Source organism: Saimiri boliviensis, chromosome 14 (assembly GCF_048565385.1).
Source record: "Saimiri boliviensis isolate mSaiBol1 chromosome 14, mSaiBol1.pri, whole genome shotgun sequence".
Taxonomy (NCBI): Eukaryota; Metazoa; Chordata; class Mammalia; order Primates; family Cebidae; genus Saimiri; species Saimiri boliviensis.
The window spans coordinates 20,830,687-20,843,875 of NC_133462.1; the positions used below are offsets into that span (position 1 = coordinate 20,830,687).

Below are 13,189 nucleotides of genomic sequence, written 5' to 3' on the forward strand. Positions count from 1 at the left end.
AATCCAACACTTCGGGAGGCCAAGGAGAGTGGATCATGAGGTCAGTAGTTCAAGACCAGTCTGGCCAACATAGTGAAACCCCGTCTCTACTAAAAAAAATACAAAAAAATTAGCCAGATGTGGTGGTGGGCACCTGTAATCCCAGCTACTGGGGAGGCTAAGGCAGGAGAATCATGTGAACCCAGGGGGCAGGGGTTGCAGTGAGCCGAGATCACACCACTGCACTCCAGCCTGGGGACAGAAACTCCGTCTCAAAAAAAAAAAAAAAAAGAAAAAAAGAAAATAACACAGGATGGGGGGGCCGTGCCCACCCTTCTCCATGAGTGTTGGGCTAAGCCTTCATCCCCGCCCCATCCCGTGCTGCCCAGCACTTTCCAGTGCAAGCCTCTCCCTGGGAACTTGATTTCAGGGGCAATGATACCCCTAAGAATGAGCCTCCTCATATGGAAGGGTCTGACCAGACGAGATTTTCACCATCACCCACAACTTCAGCTCTGATGGCCTTGGAAATAGAGCCAATTCCAGACTCTTGTTTCCCGTCTGCTTTCCCCCTTAGACACCTTCCCCAGTACCCAACACTTGCTCCGACCTACCACAACTGCAGCCTCAGTCTACTGGGGCCTGAGGGCATGGCCGTGTGATGACATCACATTTATTGGGCATCTGCTTTGTCTCTGGCGCTAGGCTCACACTCAGGACAGCCAGTACACATCAGTGTTTCCTGCGGGCCTGGCACCACTCCCAATGTCAGCCTGTCTCATCCTCACAACAGTCTTTGAGGCAGCATCAGCATCATCCCATGCACAAAGGAAGCCACAGCCACCATGGCGAAGTCACTTGCATGAGATCACACATCAGAAGTGGAACCTGATTGCCTGAGTAGACACTGCCCCTGAACTACACTGGGTGTCTGGGCCCACCCCGTTTTGGAGATGAGACCTCAGGGCCTTTGGAGAGTCTCTCACCTTCAGACCATGTGACCCCTTAGTTACCCCAGAAGGGGGAAGTGGGTAGAGGGAGCATGCCTGACCTGCCCTGGCTGCTGAGATGGGTCAGGGGTGGACCCGGGAGCCCAGCAGCCAATGAGAGTGAGCTCCGTGGTCCCCTTGGGGAAAAGCGTGTCCCCCAATGATGCCAACCCTGGAGATGGGCGCAGGGCATAGTTGGTGCGAGAGACCGACTCTTACTGTTATCGAGTGACCGAAACCGGCCGTGCCTAACGTGAGACGCCTCTGGACTTCTGTCTAGGACGTGAGCCAGTCAGTGCTTTCTTCCATCCATGCTTCCCTGCTTTCCCCTGCAGTGCTGTGGGGTGGGGACTCTCAGTGGCCTCCTCATTTTACAGTGGAGGACACTGAGACCTGGAGAGGGACGTGCCTGCCGCATGGTGGGATTTCAGCACAGGACCCAGCAGCCCCGCAGCCCCAGGCCCTGCCCGAGCGGCGCCTCCCACCTCGTCCAGGAGCTCCACGGAGGCCCGCAGGATCTGCCTCCACTTGTGCACCTCCACGCTGTGGAACTGCTTCTGCAGCGCCAGGATCTCCGCCCACTCTGTGGCCGTCTGGGGGATCTTGCTGTGGGGATGCCAGGCCTGAGCGGGGCCTTGGCCTCCCCTGATGTGCCCAAGCCCCCCCCCATTTCCCCAGGCTACCCACTCACCCCTTGGCCAGGGCCAGGCTATGCCAGGACTCAAAGGTGTGGGCCGTCCTCTCCAGGGACCAGAGGCGGTAGAAGAGCAGGACGTTGAGGGCAATGAGGATGATAAGGCTGGTGACAGGGGTCAGAGGTCAGGAGTCCTAGGGTCTGGATGCTCTGAAACTGCCACCCCCAATACAACTACACCTTGTAGGGACACCTCTATCCCTCATTGCACAGGAGGATAAGGCTCAGAGAGGATGAAAGACGCGCCTAGGGATGCACAGCCCATAGCAGAAAAGCCAGGGTTCAAATCCAGGCCTGTCTGATGCCCACGTCCTTGACCCCTACACCAGGCTACCTCCCTGGGGGAGCTGGGGGCACAGAGTGGGGAGAAGAGGCTGCAGCAGGGGTAGGGTACAGGTAGGGGAGGGCAGGGGGAGGACTCAGGACCCTACCTCACACAGATCCTGCAGCAGCAGCAGCAGTGAGGGGAGACAGAAAGATGAGTGCCACCCGGCCTGCCCCCGCCACCCCCAGCCCTCCTCGCTCTGGGCAGCTCTGGGCCAAGCACACCACATCCTCTCACTGGATGAGCGCTGAGAGCTGAGGCTCAGAGGCTGAGCACATGGCCGACCTGACCCTCACCTCCCAGGGTCTGCTCAACCCTGGGATCCTGCTTCTGTATCCTCCCAGTGTCCTGCCCGCCCCCTCCTGCAGGCCTCTGGGCTGGCGGGCGTGTGGGTTCTCCCTGCCAATGCCCTTCTCAGCCTAGGCGGTCTCCACTCTCCCAGGATGCCCATCCTGACTGCCCCCTGTGGCCTGGGAGGAAGCCGCCAGTGGCCTCCCAGGGCTTCCCCACTCCTGGCTCAGACCCCTGTGCCCATGCCTCCCCCATCCCGGCCCGATCACTCTGGTCTGGTGTCAGGTCTATCTTCCCCTCAAGGTCACTGCTGTGTCCTCAGCATTGCCCAGCTTAGGGGTGGGCACAGAAGATGTGAGTAACGTGCATCAACAACCTCACTTGTCATGCACGCCTCTCCCTGTGTACCTAATTCCAGAATCGCTGTGTGCCTGCTCCTCCACAAAGCTCCCCTTGACCCTTGGATAAGGTCAGCGCTCTCTGATCTCCCCCCACCCCCACCGGGGCTCTGCTCTTCTAGCAGGGAAGGCTTCTCCATGGCAAACCAACACATCCCAAACATCGCCTCGTCTAATCCTTGCTGTAACCAAACACGCGCACCCACTTAAGCTAAGGGAGCCCAGAGAGCCCAAGCACTTGCACCGGGTCACACAGCCAGGAGGCAGATTCAGGCCTGTGTGGCCACTGCTCCTGTCTCTTACTCACACAATGCTGATGAGGACCAGGGCACTGGGGATGCCTGCTCCGGGGCCCTGGTCTACAGACGGCTCGGAGAAGCGGGAGCTGAGGGAGCCTGCAGGAGAGCGGCTTGGAGTCAGACGGCCCGGTCCAGGACCCCGGTTCCTCCGCCCATCTGGACCGGGCCCCAGTGGAACGCACCCGAGGTGTGCATGCCGGCCCGGGCGCAGGGGTCGGGGTCTGGGTGCTGCGGCCCGTCCCCGTGAGCCCGCCAGCTCAGGGGCCGCTTCCGCCGCCGCAGACCCGATAGCAAGCCCCGGGCATCCTTCCCGCCTTCCTCCAGTGACAACTTCTCAGCCTTGGCAAGCTCTCGCTCTGTGTAAAAGAAAGGGATTTCTGGATGTCCACACCTGGCCAAGCCAACCCCCAGCCTGCGCCCCGACCGGCCTTCTGCCCCTACCCAGATGGTGGAAATACTCTTCAATGCCGCTCCACGAGTTCTTCTCAATGAGCGACTTCACCAGGCTCCACGGCTGCTTTCGGTAGCGGATCTCAGAAGACACTCTGAAGTTGGGAGATCAGGGCAAGGAGGTCTGGGTCTGACTCCAGCCCTGGCTGCCTCGTCCCCCAAGATAGATTCTTTCTTTCTCGTAATTCAGAGGGCCTCTTGTCACTCAGACAAAACAGATGGGTTCCCTACCCCCCATGGCTTCCCTGGATCTCCCATACACCACCCCACTCAGCCCAAATGCCAGCCAACTCCACCCATGCCCACTACCTGGGCAATACTCCCAGCAGCCCAAGCCCTGTCCACTCACAGACCACCTCTTAGCCAGACCTCGCCCCTGAACCTCTTCCATTTGGCTGCTGCACCCCAACTCCACATGGGCTCAGCTCAGCAGAGACAGCTCAGTCCTAAACTGACCTGATCTTTCCCCGGACCCATTCCTCCCTGCCGCCTCCATCCCGGTCACCAGCAACTCCATCGTTGGTTATAGTGACTCAGGCCAAACGCCTCGGGGTATTCCTTGAGCTCTCTTCTTGCCCTTACCCCCACATCCAATCTCTCAAATCCTGTCAGCTAAACCTACAAAATCTCTCCAGAATCTAAACTCTTCCCCCTCCACTGTCCCAGCCTGGTCCAACAGCCTCTGTCCCCTCCAACCTGGATGTCCCAGCAGCCTCCTCCCTGGCCTCCTGCTCCTGTCCCTGTCCACCAGATCAGAGGGAGCCTGGGACCACCTGAGTCAGGTCAGCACCCTCCTGGCTCAGAGCCCAGCCCTAGTTGTAGCTCCAGGTAAAGTCTTCACCGTGAGGCACATCTGGTTCTTTTTTTTTTTTTTTGAAACAGGGTCTTGCTTTGTCACCCAGGCTGAAGTGCAATGGCATGATCGTGGCTCACTGCAACCTCCACCATGTCTGGTTAATTTTTTTGTTTTATTTTGTTTTGAGACAAAGTCTCACTCTGTCACCCAGGCTGGAGTGCAGTGGCACAATCTCAGCTCACTGCAACCTCTGCCTCCCAGGTTCAAGTGATTCTCATGCCTCAGCCTCCCAAGTAGTGGGCGATTACAGATGTACGCCACCATGCCCGGCTAATGTTTGTACTTTTAGTAGAGACAGGGTTTCACCATGTTGATTGGCCAGGCTGGTCTCGAACTCCTGACCTCCAGTGATCCACCTGCCTTGGCCTCCCAAAGTGCTGGGATTACAGGTGTAAGCCACAGCACCCAGCCCTGGCTAATTAAAAAAAAAATTTTTTTTTTTGTAGAAACAGGGCCTCACTATGTTACCCAGACTGCTCTCGAACTCCTGGGCCCAAGCGATCCTCCTGCCTCAGCCTCCCAAAGCGCTGGGATTACAGGTGTGAGCCACTGCGTCAGGTCCTGGTTGGCCACTTGAATCTCACCTCCTACTCACCTCATCTTACTCCACCCAGCCACTGCCCACACCGCTGCATCAGGGCCTTTGCACCTGCTGTCCCAAATGAGTTGCTCTCAGCTCCTTCAGATTCTTGGTGAAAAATTTCTTTCCCAGCGGGCCCCTCCCTGATCAGCGTATCAGGTATAAAAGCTTCCACGTCCCTGCTTCTATAACCTGCCATGTTTTCTTCGTTTTTCTCCGTAGCCCTAATTGCCAGTGGATGTTCTGTAGCAGATTTTCCTAATTATCTCTCTCTCTCTCTCTTTTTTTTTTTTTTTTTTGAGACGGAGTTTTGCTCTTGTTACCCAGGCTGGAGTGCAATGGCGCGATCTCGGCTCACCGCAACCTCCACCTCCTGGGTTCAGGCAATTCTCCTGCCTCAGCCTCCTGAGTAGCTGGGATTACAGGCACGAGCCACCATGCCCAGCTAATTTTTTGTATTTTTAGTAGAGACGGGGTTTCACCTTGTTGACCAAGATGGTCTCGATCTCTTGACCTTGTGATCCACCCGCCTCGGCCTCCCAAAGTGCTGGGATTACAGGCTTGAGCCACCGCGCCCGGCCCTTTTTGAGATGAAGTCTTATCTGTCGCCCAGGCTGGAGTGCAGTGGTGCGATCTCAGCTTACTGTAGCCTCCACCTCCCAGGTTCAAGGAATTCTCCTGCCTCAGCCTCCTGAGTAATTGGGTCTACAGATGCTCACCAACACATTTGGTTAACTTTTCTATTTTTAATAAAAATGGGTTTTTGCTGTGTTGGCCAGGCTGGTCTCGAACTCCCGACCTCAAGTGATCCGCCCACCTCACCCTTCCAAAGTGCTGGGATTATAGGCGTCAGCCACCGCACCCGGCCAGATTTTCCTATTTCTCTATTGTCCAATTCCTCACTTGAGTATGAGCTCCCTGAGAGAGGTGACATTGCCTGGCTTTGCTGCTGTGTCCTCAGGATCTTGAGACTCAAACTCTCTCTGAGATGGGAGGAGCCATCCCAGGGCCACTCTTCTCCCACCCTCCACTATTCAGAGCACAAGGGCCTCAGGAACCCTACGCTTCTGTTCCTCCACCAGGGTGGGAACCAACGCTCTGCTGCTGACTTGAGGAGTGGATAGGAGCCCTGGGGCCACCAAGGCATGGGATGCAGGGGCCAGCCACCACTCACCGGAGCCTCGCCTTGTTCCGGGCCAGACCCAGGATGCAGTAGCGGTGGGCAGTGTAGAAGTAGTCCTGGTAGGGGATGCCCTGCGTCAGCACCTCAGAGTCCACCACACACCCGCCAGCCTGGGGGCCACGCCGGAAGAGCGTCTGCAGGGACAGGGCCAGGGGAGTCAGGGCCACCCCACCCCATCCAGCTGCCCCACCCACCCGGCCGCCCCACCTGGCCCACCTGTGTCTCCACCACGGAGGCGCTCTTGGGGCCCAGCGGGTTGCTGATGGGGATGGTGTACGTCAGCACCCGGCGCTGGTGGCACTTGCTGTCCCCACTCCAGGGGCTCAGGGTCACGTCTGGCGGAGGGAGGAGCAGCATGAGACCACACCCCAGTCCTCTGCCCACAGGCCACAGGAGACTCAGACTTCTGGGATAGCTCTCTGGGGACTTGGCCCAATCCCCACCCTTCCTCTGTGTCTCCACCTTTCTTCCAGCAGCCTAAAACGTTAGTTGTTGGGGTAGGACCATGTCACCCACTGCTGCAGCCGCTGTTTCCCCCTCTGCACCTGTCCTGGCTTCTGCCCTGAATATTGGACCTGCAATCTTCTCAACACTTTCCCCTGGAAGGTCCCCGGACCCCTGGAACCCACAGAGCCCCACATGGCCTTAACATCTCTCCAAACCTGCTGCATCTCCCAGGTCCCCACTCAGGGGCGCTCCAGGCTCCCACTGGAGTGCTAGGCCTTGCCTGGACACCCCGTAGTCAGACCCCTAGTTTGTTACCTCCACTATGTTCACCAAAACTCCCAAGCTTCACTCCTCGTTCAGCCCATTTTTGCCTGCCCAGTCTTCCCTTGAGTGTCTGACCTCAGTCTCCTCATCTGGTCCAGGGGCATCTTGTTAAAGCCAAGCCTGAGTCTATCCCTTCTCTTCCTAGAACACACCACAACTCCCCAGTACCCCGAGGACAGAGTCTGAGTTTGTTATAGTTTGGTGATTTGTCCCTGCCCAAATCTCATGTTGAATTGTAATCCCCAGTGCTGGAGGTGGAGCCTGGTGGGAGGTGTTTAGATCATGGGGGCGGATTCCTCATGGTTTGGTGCTGTCTTCATGATGGTGAGTTCTTCTGAGATCTGATCATTTACGTGTGTGGCACCTCCCCTCCACGCTCTCTCACATGCTCCCCCTTTGCCTTCCATTATGATCAAAAGCTCCCTGAGGCAGCCAGGCATGGTGGCTGACACCTCTAATCCCAGCACTTCTGGAGGCCAACGGGGCGCGGATCACGAAAGGCAAGAGATCGAGACCAGGCCGGCCAACCTGGTGAAACCCCGTCTCTACTAAAAATACAAATATTACCCTGGCATGGTGGCGGGTGCCTATCCCAGCCACTTCAGGCTGAGGCAGGAGAATCGCTTGAACCCGGGAGGCAGAGGCTACAGTGACCCAAGATTGCACCAATGCACTCCAGCCGGGGCAACAGCGAGACCCCGAGTAAAAAAAAATACATGCTAATGATCACACACTTAATGGCTACCCTGTCAGGCCTCTGCAGGGCTTGGAGGCCAGTGGGAGACCAGGATAGATGAACTCCTGTCCTGAGACCCAGAATCTCTTGGGAACAACAGGAATATCTAAATGAAGACCACACACTACCAGCGTGCTGTGAGTTAAGGGCAGAGGCTGAGTGTCTGGGGGTATCTGCCATCTGAGGAGGGGCAGGGAAGGCTGCCAGGAGGATTCGAAATCAAAACCAAGACCTGAAGGAGGAACTAAGGAAGGAAGGAAGGGGGTGGGGGCGGAGGAGCCTGGGAGGCCGACACTGGGAGTCCCCTGAGGCTGGGACAGGGCAGCCAGATATGGAAAGGGGCAGCCACAGAGCTGAGTGAGGCTGAAAGGTTGGCACAGGGCCAGCCAAGGAACTTGGGAGGCTACAAAAGAGATTCAGGCGGGGCCGGAGTGCATGAGATGCGAGTTTCTCTTTATTTCTTTTTCTATATTGATGAGACATGTATCCCCTGCAGAATCATGAAGACTGTGCCTTGTGTTGGGGGGGCTACAAGGACCCCAAAACTATGCTTATGTCCTAAACGGGGTGGCGTGTGAGGCTGAGGAGCTCTGCATTAGGCTGTTCTTACAATACTATAAATACCTGAGGCTCGGTAAATTATAAAGAGGTTTAATGGGTTCACGGTTCCACAAGCTGTACAGGAAGCATGATGTCAGCATCTGCCTTCTGGGGAGGCCTCAGGAGCTTTTTAAATTTTATTTTGTTTGTTTGTTTGTTTTTGAGATGGAGTCTGGCTCTGTCGCCCAGGCTGGAGTGCAATCCATGATCTCGGCTTACTGTAACCACCGCCTCCCAGGTTCAAGCAATTCTCCCACCTCAGCCTCCAGAGTAGCAGGGATTACAGGTTACATGCTCAACTACTTTTTTTATTTTTGTAAAGACTGGGTCTCACTATGTTGCCCAGGCTGGTCTCAAACTTCTGGGCTGACATGATCTTACTGCCTCAGCACCCCCCATCCTTTTTTTCCTTTTTTTTTTTTTTTCTGAGACAGAGTCTTGCTCTTGTTGCCCAGGCTGGAGAGCAATGGCACAATCTTGGCTCACTGCAACCTTCATCTCCCGAGTTCAAGCGATTCTCCTGCCTCAGCCTCTCCAGTAGCTGGGATGACAGGTGCTCACCACCACACCCAGCTAATTTTTTTGTATTTTTAGTAGAGATGGGGTTTCACCATGTTGGCCAGGCTGGTCTCGAACTCCTGACCTCAGGTGATCCACCACCTTGGCCTCCCAAAGTGCTGGGATTACAGGCATAAGCCACCCTGCCCAGCTGCCCCCACCCCTTTTTTTGAGACAGAGTTTCGCTCTGTCACCTGGCCTGGAGTGCAGTGTTGAAATCTCAGCTCACTGGAACCTCCACCTCCAAGGTTCAAGCAATTCTCCTGCTCCTGCCTCCCAAGTAGCTGGGACTGTAGGCATGCGCCACCACACCCAGCTAATTTTTGTATTTTCAGTAGAGACGAGATTTCACCATGTTGCCCAGGCCGGTCTCGCCCTCCCAGCCTCAAGTGATCCGCCCACCTCAGCTTCCCAAAGTGATGGGATTATGGGCATAAACCCTGCCTCAGCCTCTTAATTTGTATTTATTAAATGCTTTCCATATGGTATTGCTCTAGGCACTTTTCTAGTATAAACTCATTTAGTTCTCATGAGAACCAATAAGCCAGGTACTATTACCATACCCCAATATGCAAAAGGAGAAACTGAGGCACAGGGAGTCTCAGAATCCCACCCAAGCCTACCCAGCTAGTAAGAGGCAGAACTGCTTCTGGTCTCACAGACGTTGCTTTTCACCACCCACCCGGGCCCACCGGCTAGCAGTGCCTTCCCGTGTCCTGGGCTACCCTTCCTCACCCCTCCCCTGCACCTGCGTCACCTCGGCCTCTCCTTCATGCACCTCCGCTGACCTGTGAACTTGCACTGCTGCAGGAAGCCCTGGAGGAAGGGCGAGTCTGAGAAGAGCATCTGCTGGAGCCGCTCAGCGCCCACATGGAAGACGGAGTTGATGAGGAGGCGGCCGGAGAGGTCGGGAAGCAGGGCGGCCAGGTCCGCTGCAGACAGAGGAGGGTTCAGGGTGATGACCGTCCCTACTCCTCCCTCCCTCCTACCGCAGGCCACGCCTCTCCACTTCCAGGCCTTGCAGGGTGTACGGGCAGACCCAACCTCCTGGGTCAGAGCGGGACACTGACACAGAGCCCTCCTGACTCAGGGATGGGCTGAGGGTGGGCATCTGCCCCAGGCCCAGCCCGTCAGAGCCACCGTGCTGGGTTCTGGGTGGAGAACACACCTAGGCCCTCTGCCTGAAACCACAGGGGTTCGTTATGGGGTGAGCACGTGCTCCTGGGAGCATCAGCCTAGGAGCACAGCGGTTGGTTCAGGGGTGAGTGTGCAACCCAGGCCCAGCTGCTCAACCACAGTGATTGGTTCAGGTGCAGGCACGCTCTCAAGGCGGAGCAATCAGAGCCAACCCTAGGGTGTCAGCTGTAGCCAATGGAAAAAATAGGTTGCTCTCTCTCATTGGGCTGGTCTGGGGCAGTCATCTCTGCCCTGTCAGAGACAAGAGTAGAGACTATATGAGAATCAGTGGAGAGAGAAAATAAATAATGATAATGGAAATGCTAAAAGTCATGAAATCACTTCATTCTCTCTCCCTTTGTTCATTTTAGAGACAGGATCTTGCTCTGTTGCCCAGGCTGGAGTGCAGTGGTGCAATCATAGCTCACTGCAGCCTCTAGCTCCTGAGCTCAAGCATTCCTGCTGCCTCAGCCTCCCTAGAAGCTGAAACTACACAGGGTGCATGACACCATGCCTGGCTAATTTTTTTTTTAATCTTTTGTAAAGACAGGGGTCTCACTATGTTGCCCAGGCTTGTCTCAAACTCTTGGCCTCACGGGATCCTCTTGCCTTGGTCTGCCAAATAGCTGGGACTACAGCTGTGCACCACCACACCTAGCAATCCTCCCACCTCGGCCTCCCAAAGTGCTGGGACTACAGGAGTGAGCCACCGTGCCCAGCCTCACGTCATTCTCTTAACAAAACCCTATGAAGTGGGTATTATCATTGTTAGCCCCATTTTCAGAGAAGGAAAGCAAAGCTCAGAGAAGTTACACAATCTGCCCACGTGACATAGTACGGAAGCAGTGTGGCCAGGATCTGAACCCCAGCAAGCTGCCTTCAGTCTATGCTTGAGTTCACCTTGCCATGCTGCCTTCAAAGTAGAGCTAAAGACAGATTTCTAGAAACAGCGCCTGAACACCATCCCGCCTGCACCTGGACTCTCAGAGCCGTGAGCTAATCCATCCCCTCTTACTTAAGCCTGAGCGAGGCTTGCAAGTACCGGAGGCAAACGAATCGTGCCCACCTGCCTCACCTTCCTCTCCAGTGGATGAAGACGAGTTACTCGTGTCCGTCAACAGCTCCTCGCTGGGCAGCAGATCCAAGGGACCCAGGGTGGCAGGCCCGTTAGGTGGGGTTGGCTCTGTGCTCGGGGGTTCAGCCACGGGGGTCACTGTCTGGCTGGAGGAGGCGTCTGGCTGGCTGTCTACCTGCTCCTCCTTGTCCTCCTCTGCCTGCAGAGAAAGGCCTGACGTAGCCTGGGCCACCTCCATCCCCGCCCCAGGGCCGCCAGGTCCACACTGGCCACAAGGACTCCAGGGTGGTGTACGCACCGTACGTATCCACCTTGGGTGGTGTATGCACCGAAGGCTCGCGGCGGAGCTGTGATCAGCCTGGGGCCACCCACATGGGGCCCCTCTCAGCCCCTGCCAGGCTGTCTCGGATGGCTGGGCCGTAAGTTTTCTTGCCTGTCCTGTCCGTCTGTCTGTCTCCTGCTTCATCCATCCACCCATGTCCCTCTCCTTCTGTCTCTCACCCTTTCTGTCTGTCCCCTCTCTTCCCTGTCTCTCTTTCCCTATCTGTCCCATGCCCGTCTTCCCACCCGTGTCCTGTTCCTCCATCCACCCCTTCCCTGCCCCTTCTGTCCATTCCCCTCCAAATCTGTCAGGCTGTCCTCCCCCTGCACCCCCAGCCCTCCTCTGTCTCTTCCTATCAGTATCCCGCCCCTTTCCACCCCACTGCTCACCCCGTGGTCTGCGTCGCTGCTGGCTCGGGAAAGGTTGGGGGTGACACGGCCACGGCGTGAACCCACCGGGCTCGCCTCCTGGCTGCGGTCAGCTGCCCCTGAGGAGGTAATGTCGCTCAGGGCGATCACATCTCCCACTTCCTTGGGGGTCCTGTGGGGAAGGGAAGGAAGCGGGACTGCTGTGTCCTTGAGACCCTGCACACCCTCCTGGATCCCACAGACTTCGTACAACCACCTCAGGCCCCCCAGCACTCCAGGCATTCTGCACACGGCCCGTCCTGTTCTCCCCAGAACCCTGCAACCTCTCCTGACCTCCAACTCACCCTAGACCGTTTAGCTGCAAGGGGCAGACGTAGTCCTCATCCTCACTGGTGAGGCCCAGCTCTGAGCCGTAGCACTGATGCACCAGGTGCCAGAGTTCTCGGGGACTCAGCGTCTGGGTAAGTGGGATCTGGGGTTGGCCTCCATCTCACCCCAGCCAGAGCCCGGCCCGCCAGATTCCTCACCAGCCCTTGGCCTCTGCAGTTCCCCTGGCTTCCACAAGGAGGCAGCCACGAGCTCCCGCACCAGACCTGGCCCCAACATGTGGAAAACCCCCTGCTACAGCCCCTCCAGGCCCTGCAGCCAGCACTATGCCTCCTGCCTCCCACAATAGTCTGGCCAGAGAATGTTCCCACTTTTTTTTAATAACTTTTTTTTTAGATGAAGTTTGGCTCTGTCACCAAGGCTGGAGTACAGTGTGACCTCAGCTCACTGCAACCTCTGCCTCTGGGGTTCAAGCGATTCTCCTACCTCAGCTTCCCAAGTCCCTGGGATTACAGGTGCATGTCACCACACCTAGCTAATTTTTACATTTTTAGTAGAGTCAGGGTTTCGCCATGTTGGCCATGCTAGTCTCGAACTCCTGACCTTGTGGACACCATGATCCACCCACCTCGGCCTCCCAAAGTGCTAGGATTACAGGCCTGAGCCACTGTGCCCAGCCATGAATGTTCCCATTTTTACAGAGAATACGGAGGCCCAGGGAAGGGAAGTCATGTAGGGAAAGTCATGCATTCAAGGTTCAAGTGACTTGGTCAAGCCCTGCCAGACTCCAGGGCTGAGGCTCCCACCCCTAAGCCATCCTGGACCCCCACACCCAAATCTTTTCCCAGGTGTCCTCTTAGGCTTTCAGCCACCCTTGGCCAGAGTGGCTGTGATGCCAGACAACAGTGAGTGATCACAGCAGCAGACATTTGCTGCCTTGTCCGCCAGGTGCATTCTCCTAACCACTTTACAGATATGCTAACTCACTGTGTCTTCAAAACAATGGTGCTGAGAAGTGCAAGGTGACATGCCAAGATCCAGCCAGGACGTGGCAGTGCTGAGATGTGACCCTAAGGGAGCTTGTTCTATAGCCGGGAGCGGGGGTCCGTGGCCAGGGAGCGAATCACTCTGCTCATGAGAGCTGACATGACTCTTTATTCTGGGCCCAATTCTGGGTACTTTGAAGTGGGGGTGGCCCCAATTTGGCAGATG

The 13,189-nt window shown here is 56.4% G+C and overlaps 1 protein-coding gene across 5 annotated transcripts in view; it reads right to left on the bottom strand.

Moving 5' to 3' along the window:
- The window catches only part of GRAMD1A (GRAM domain containing 1A), a 41,549-nt gene that overhangs the window by 1,697 nt on the left and 26,663 nt on the right, over positions 1-13,189 (bottom strand). For 2 of the 5 annotated variants that reach the window (XM_074386557.1, XM_074386560.1), the window contains 11 exons: positions 11,995-12,107; positions 11,672-11,822; positions 10,952-11,159; positions 9,498-9,641; positions 6,261-6,379; positions 6,036-6,178; positions 3,417-3,520; positions 3,158-3,331; positions 2,984-3,071; positions 1,660-1,767; positions 1,454-1,574 (listed from right to left, as the gene is read on the bottom strand). In XM_074386557.1, coding sequence (XP_074242658.1) covers positions 1,454-1,574; positions 1,660-1,767; positions 2,984-3,071; positions 3,158-3,331; positions 3,417-3,520; positions 6,036-6,178; positions 6,261-6,379; positions 9,498-9,641; positions 10,952-11,159; positions 11,672-11,822; positions 11,995-12,107 — 1,473 coding nt within the window. The remainder of the gene's footprint in view (positions 1-1,453; positions 1,575-1,659; positions 1,768-2,983; positions 3,072-3,157; positions 3,332-3,416; positions 3,521-6,035; positions 6,179-6,260; positions 6,380-9,497; positions 9,642-10,951; positions 11,160-11,671; positions 11,823-11,994; positions 12,108-13,189) is intronic. The other 3 variants (XM_074386558.1, XM_010347893.3, XM_074386559.1) reach the window with 2 other exon arrangements.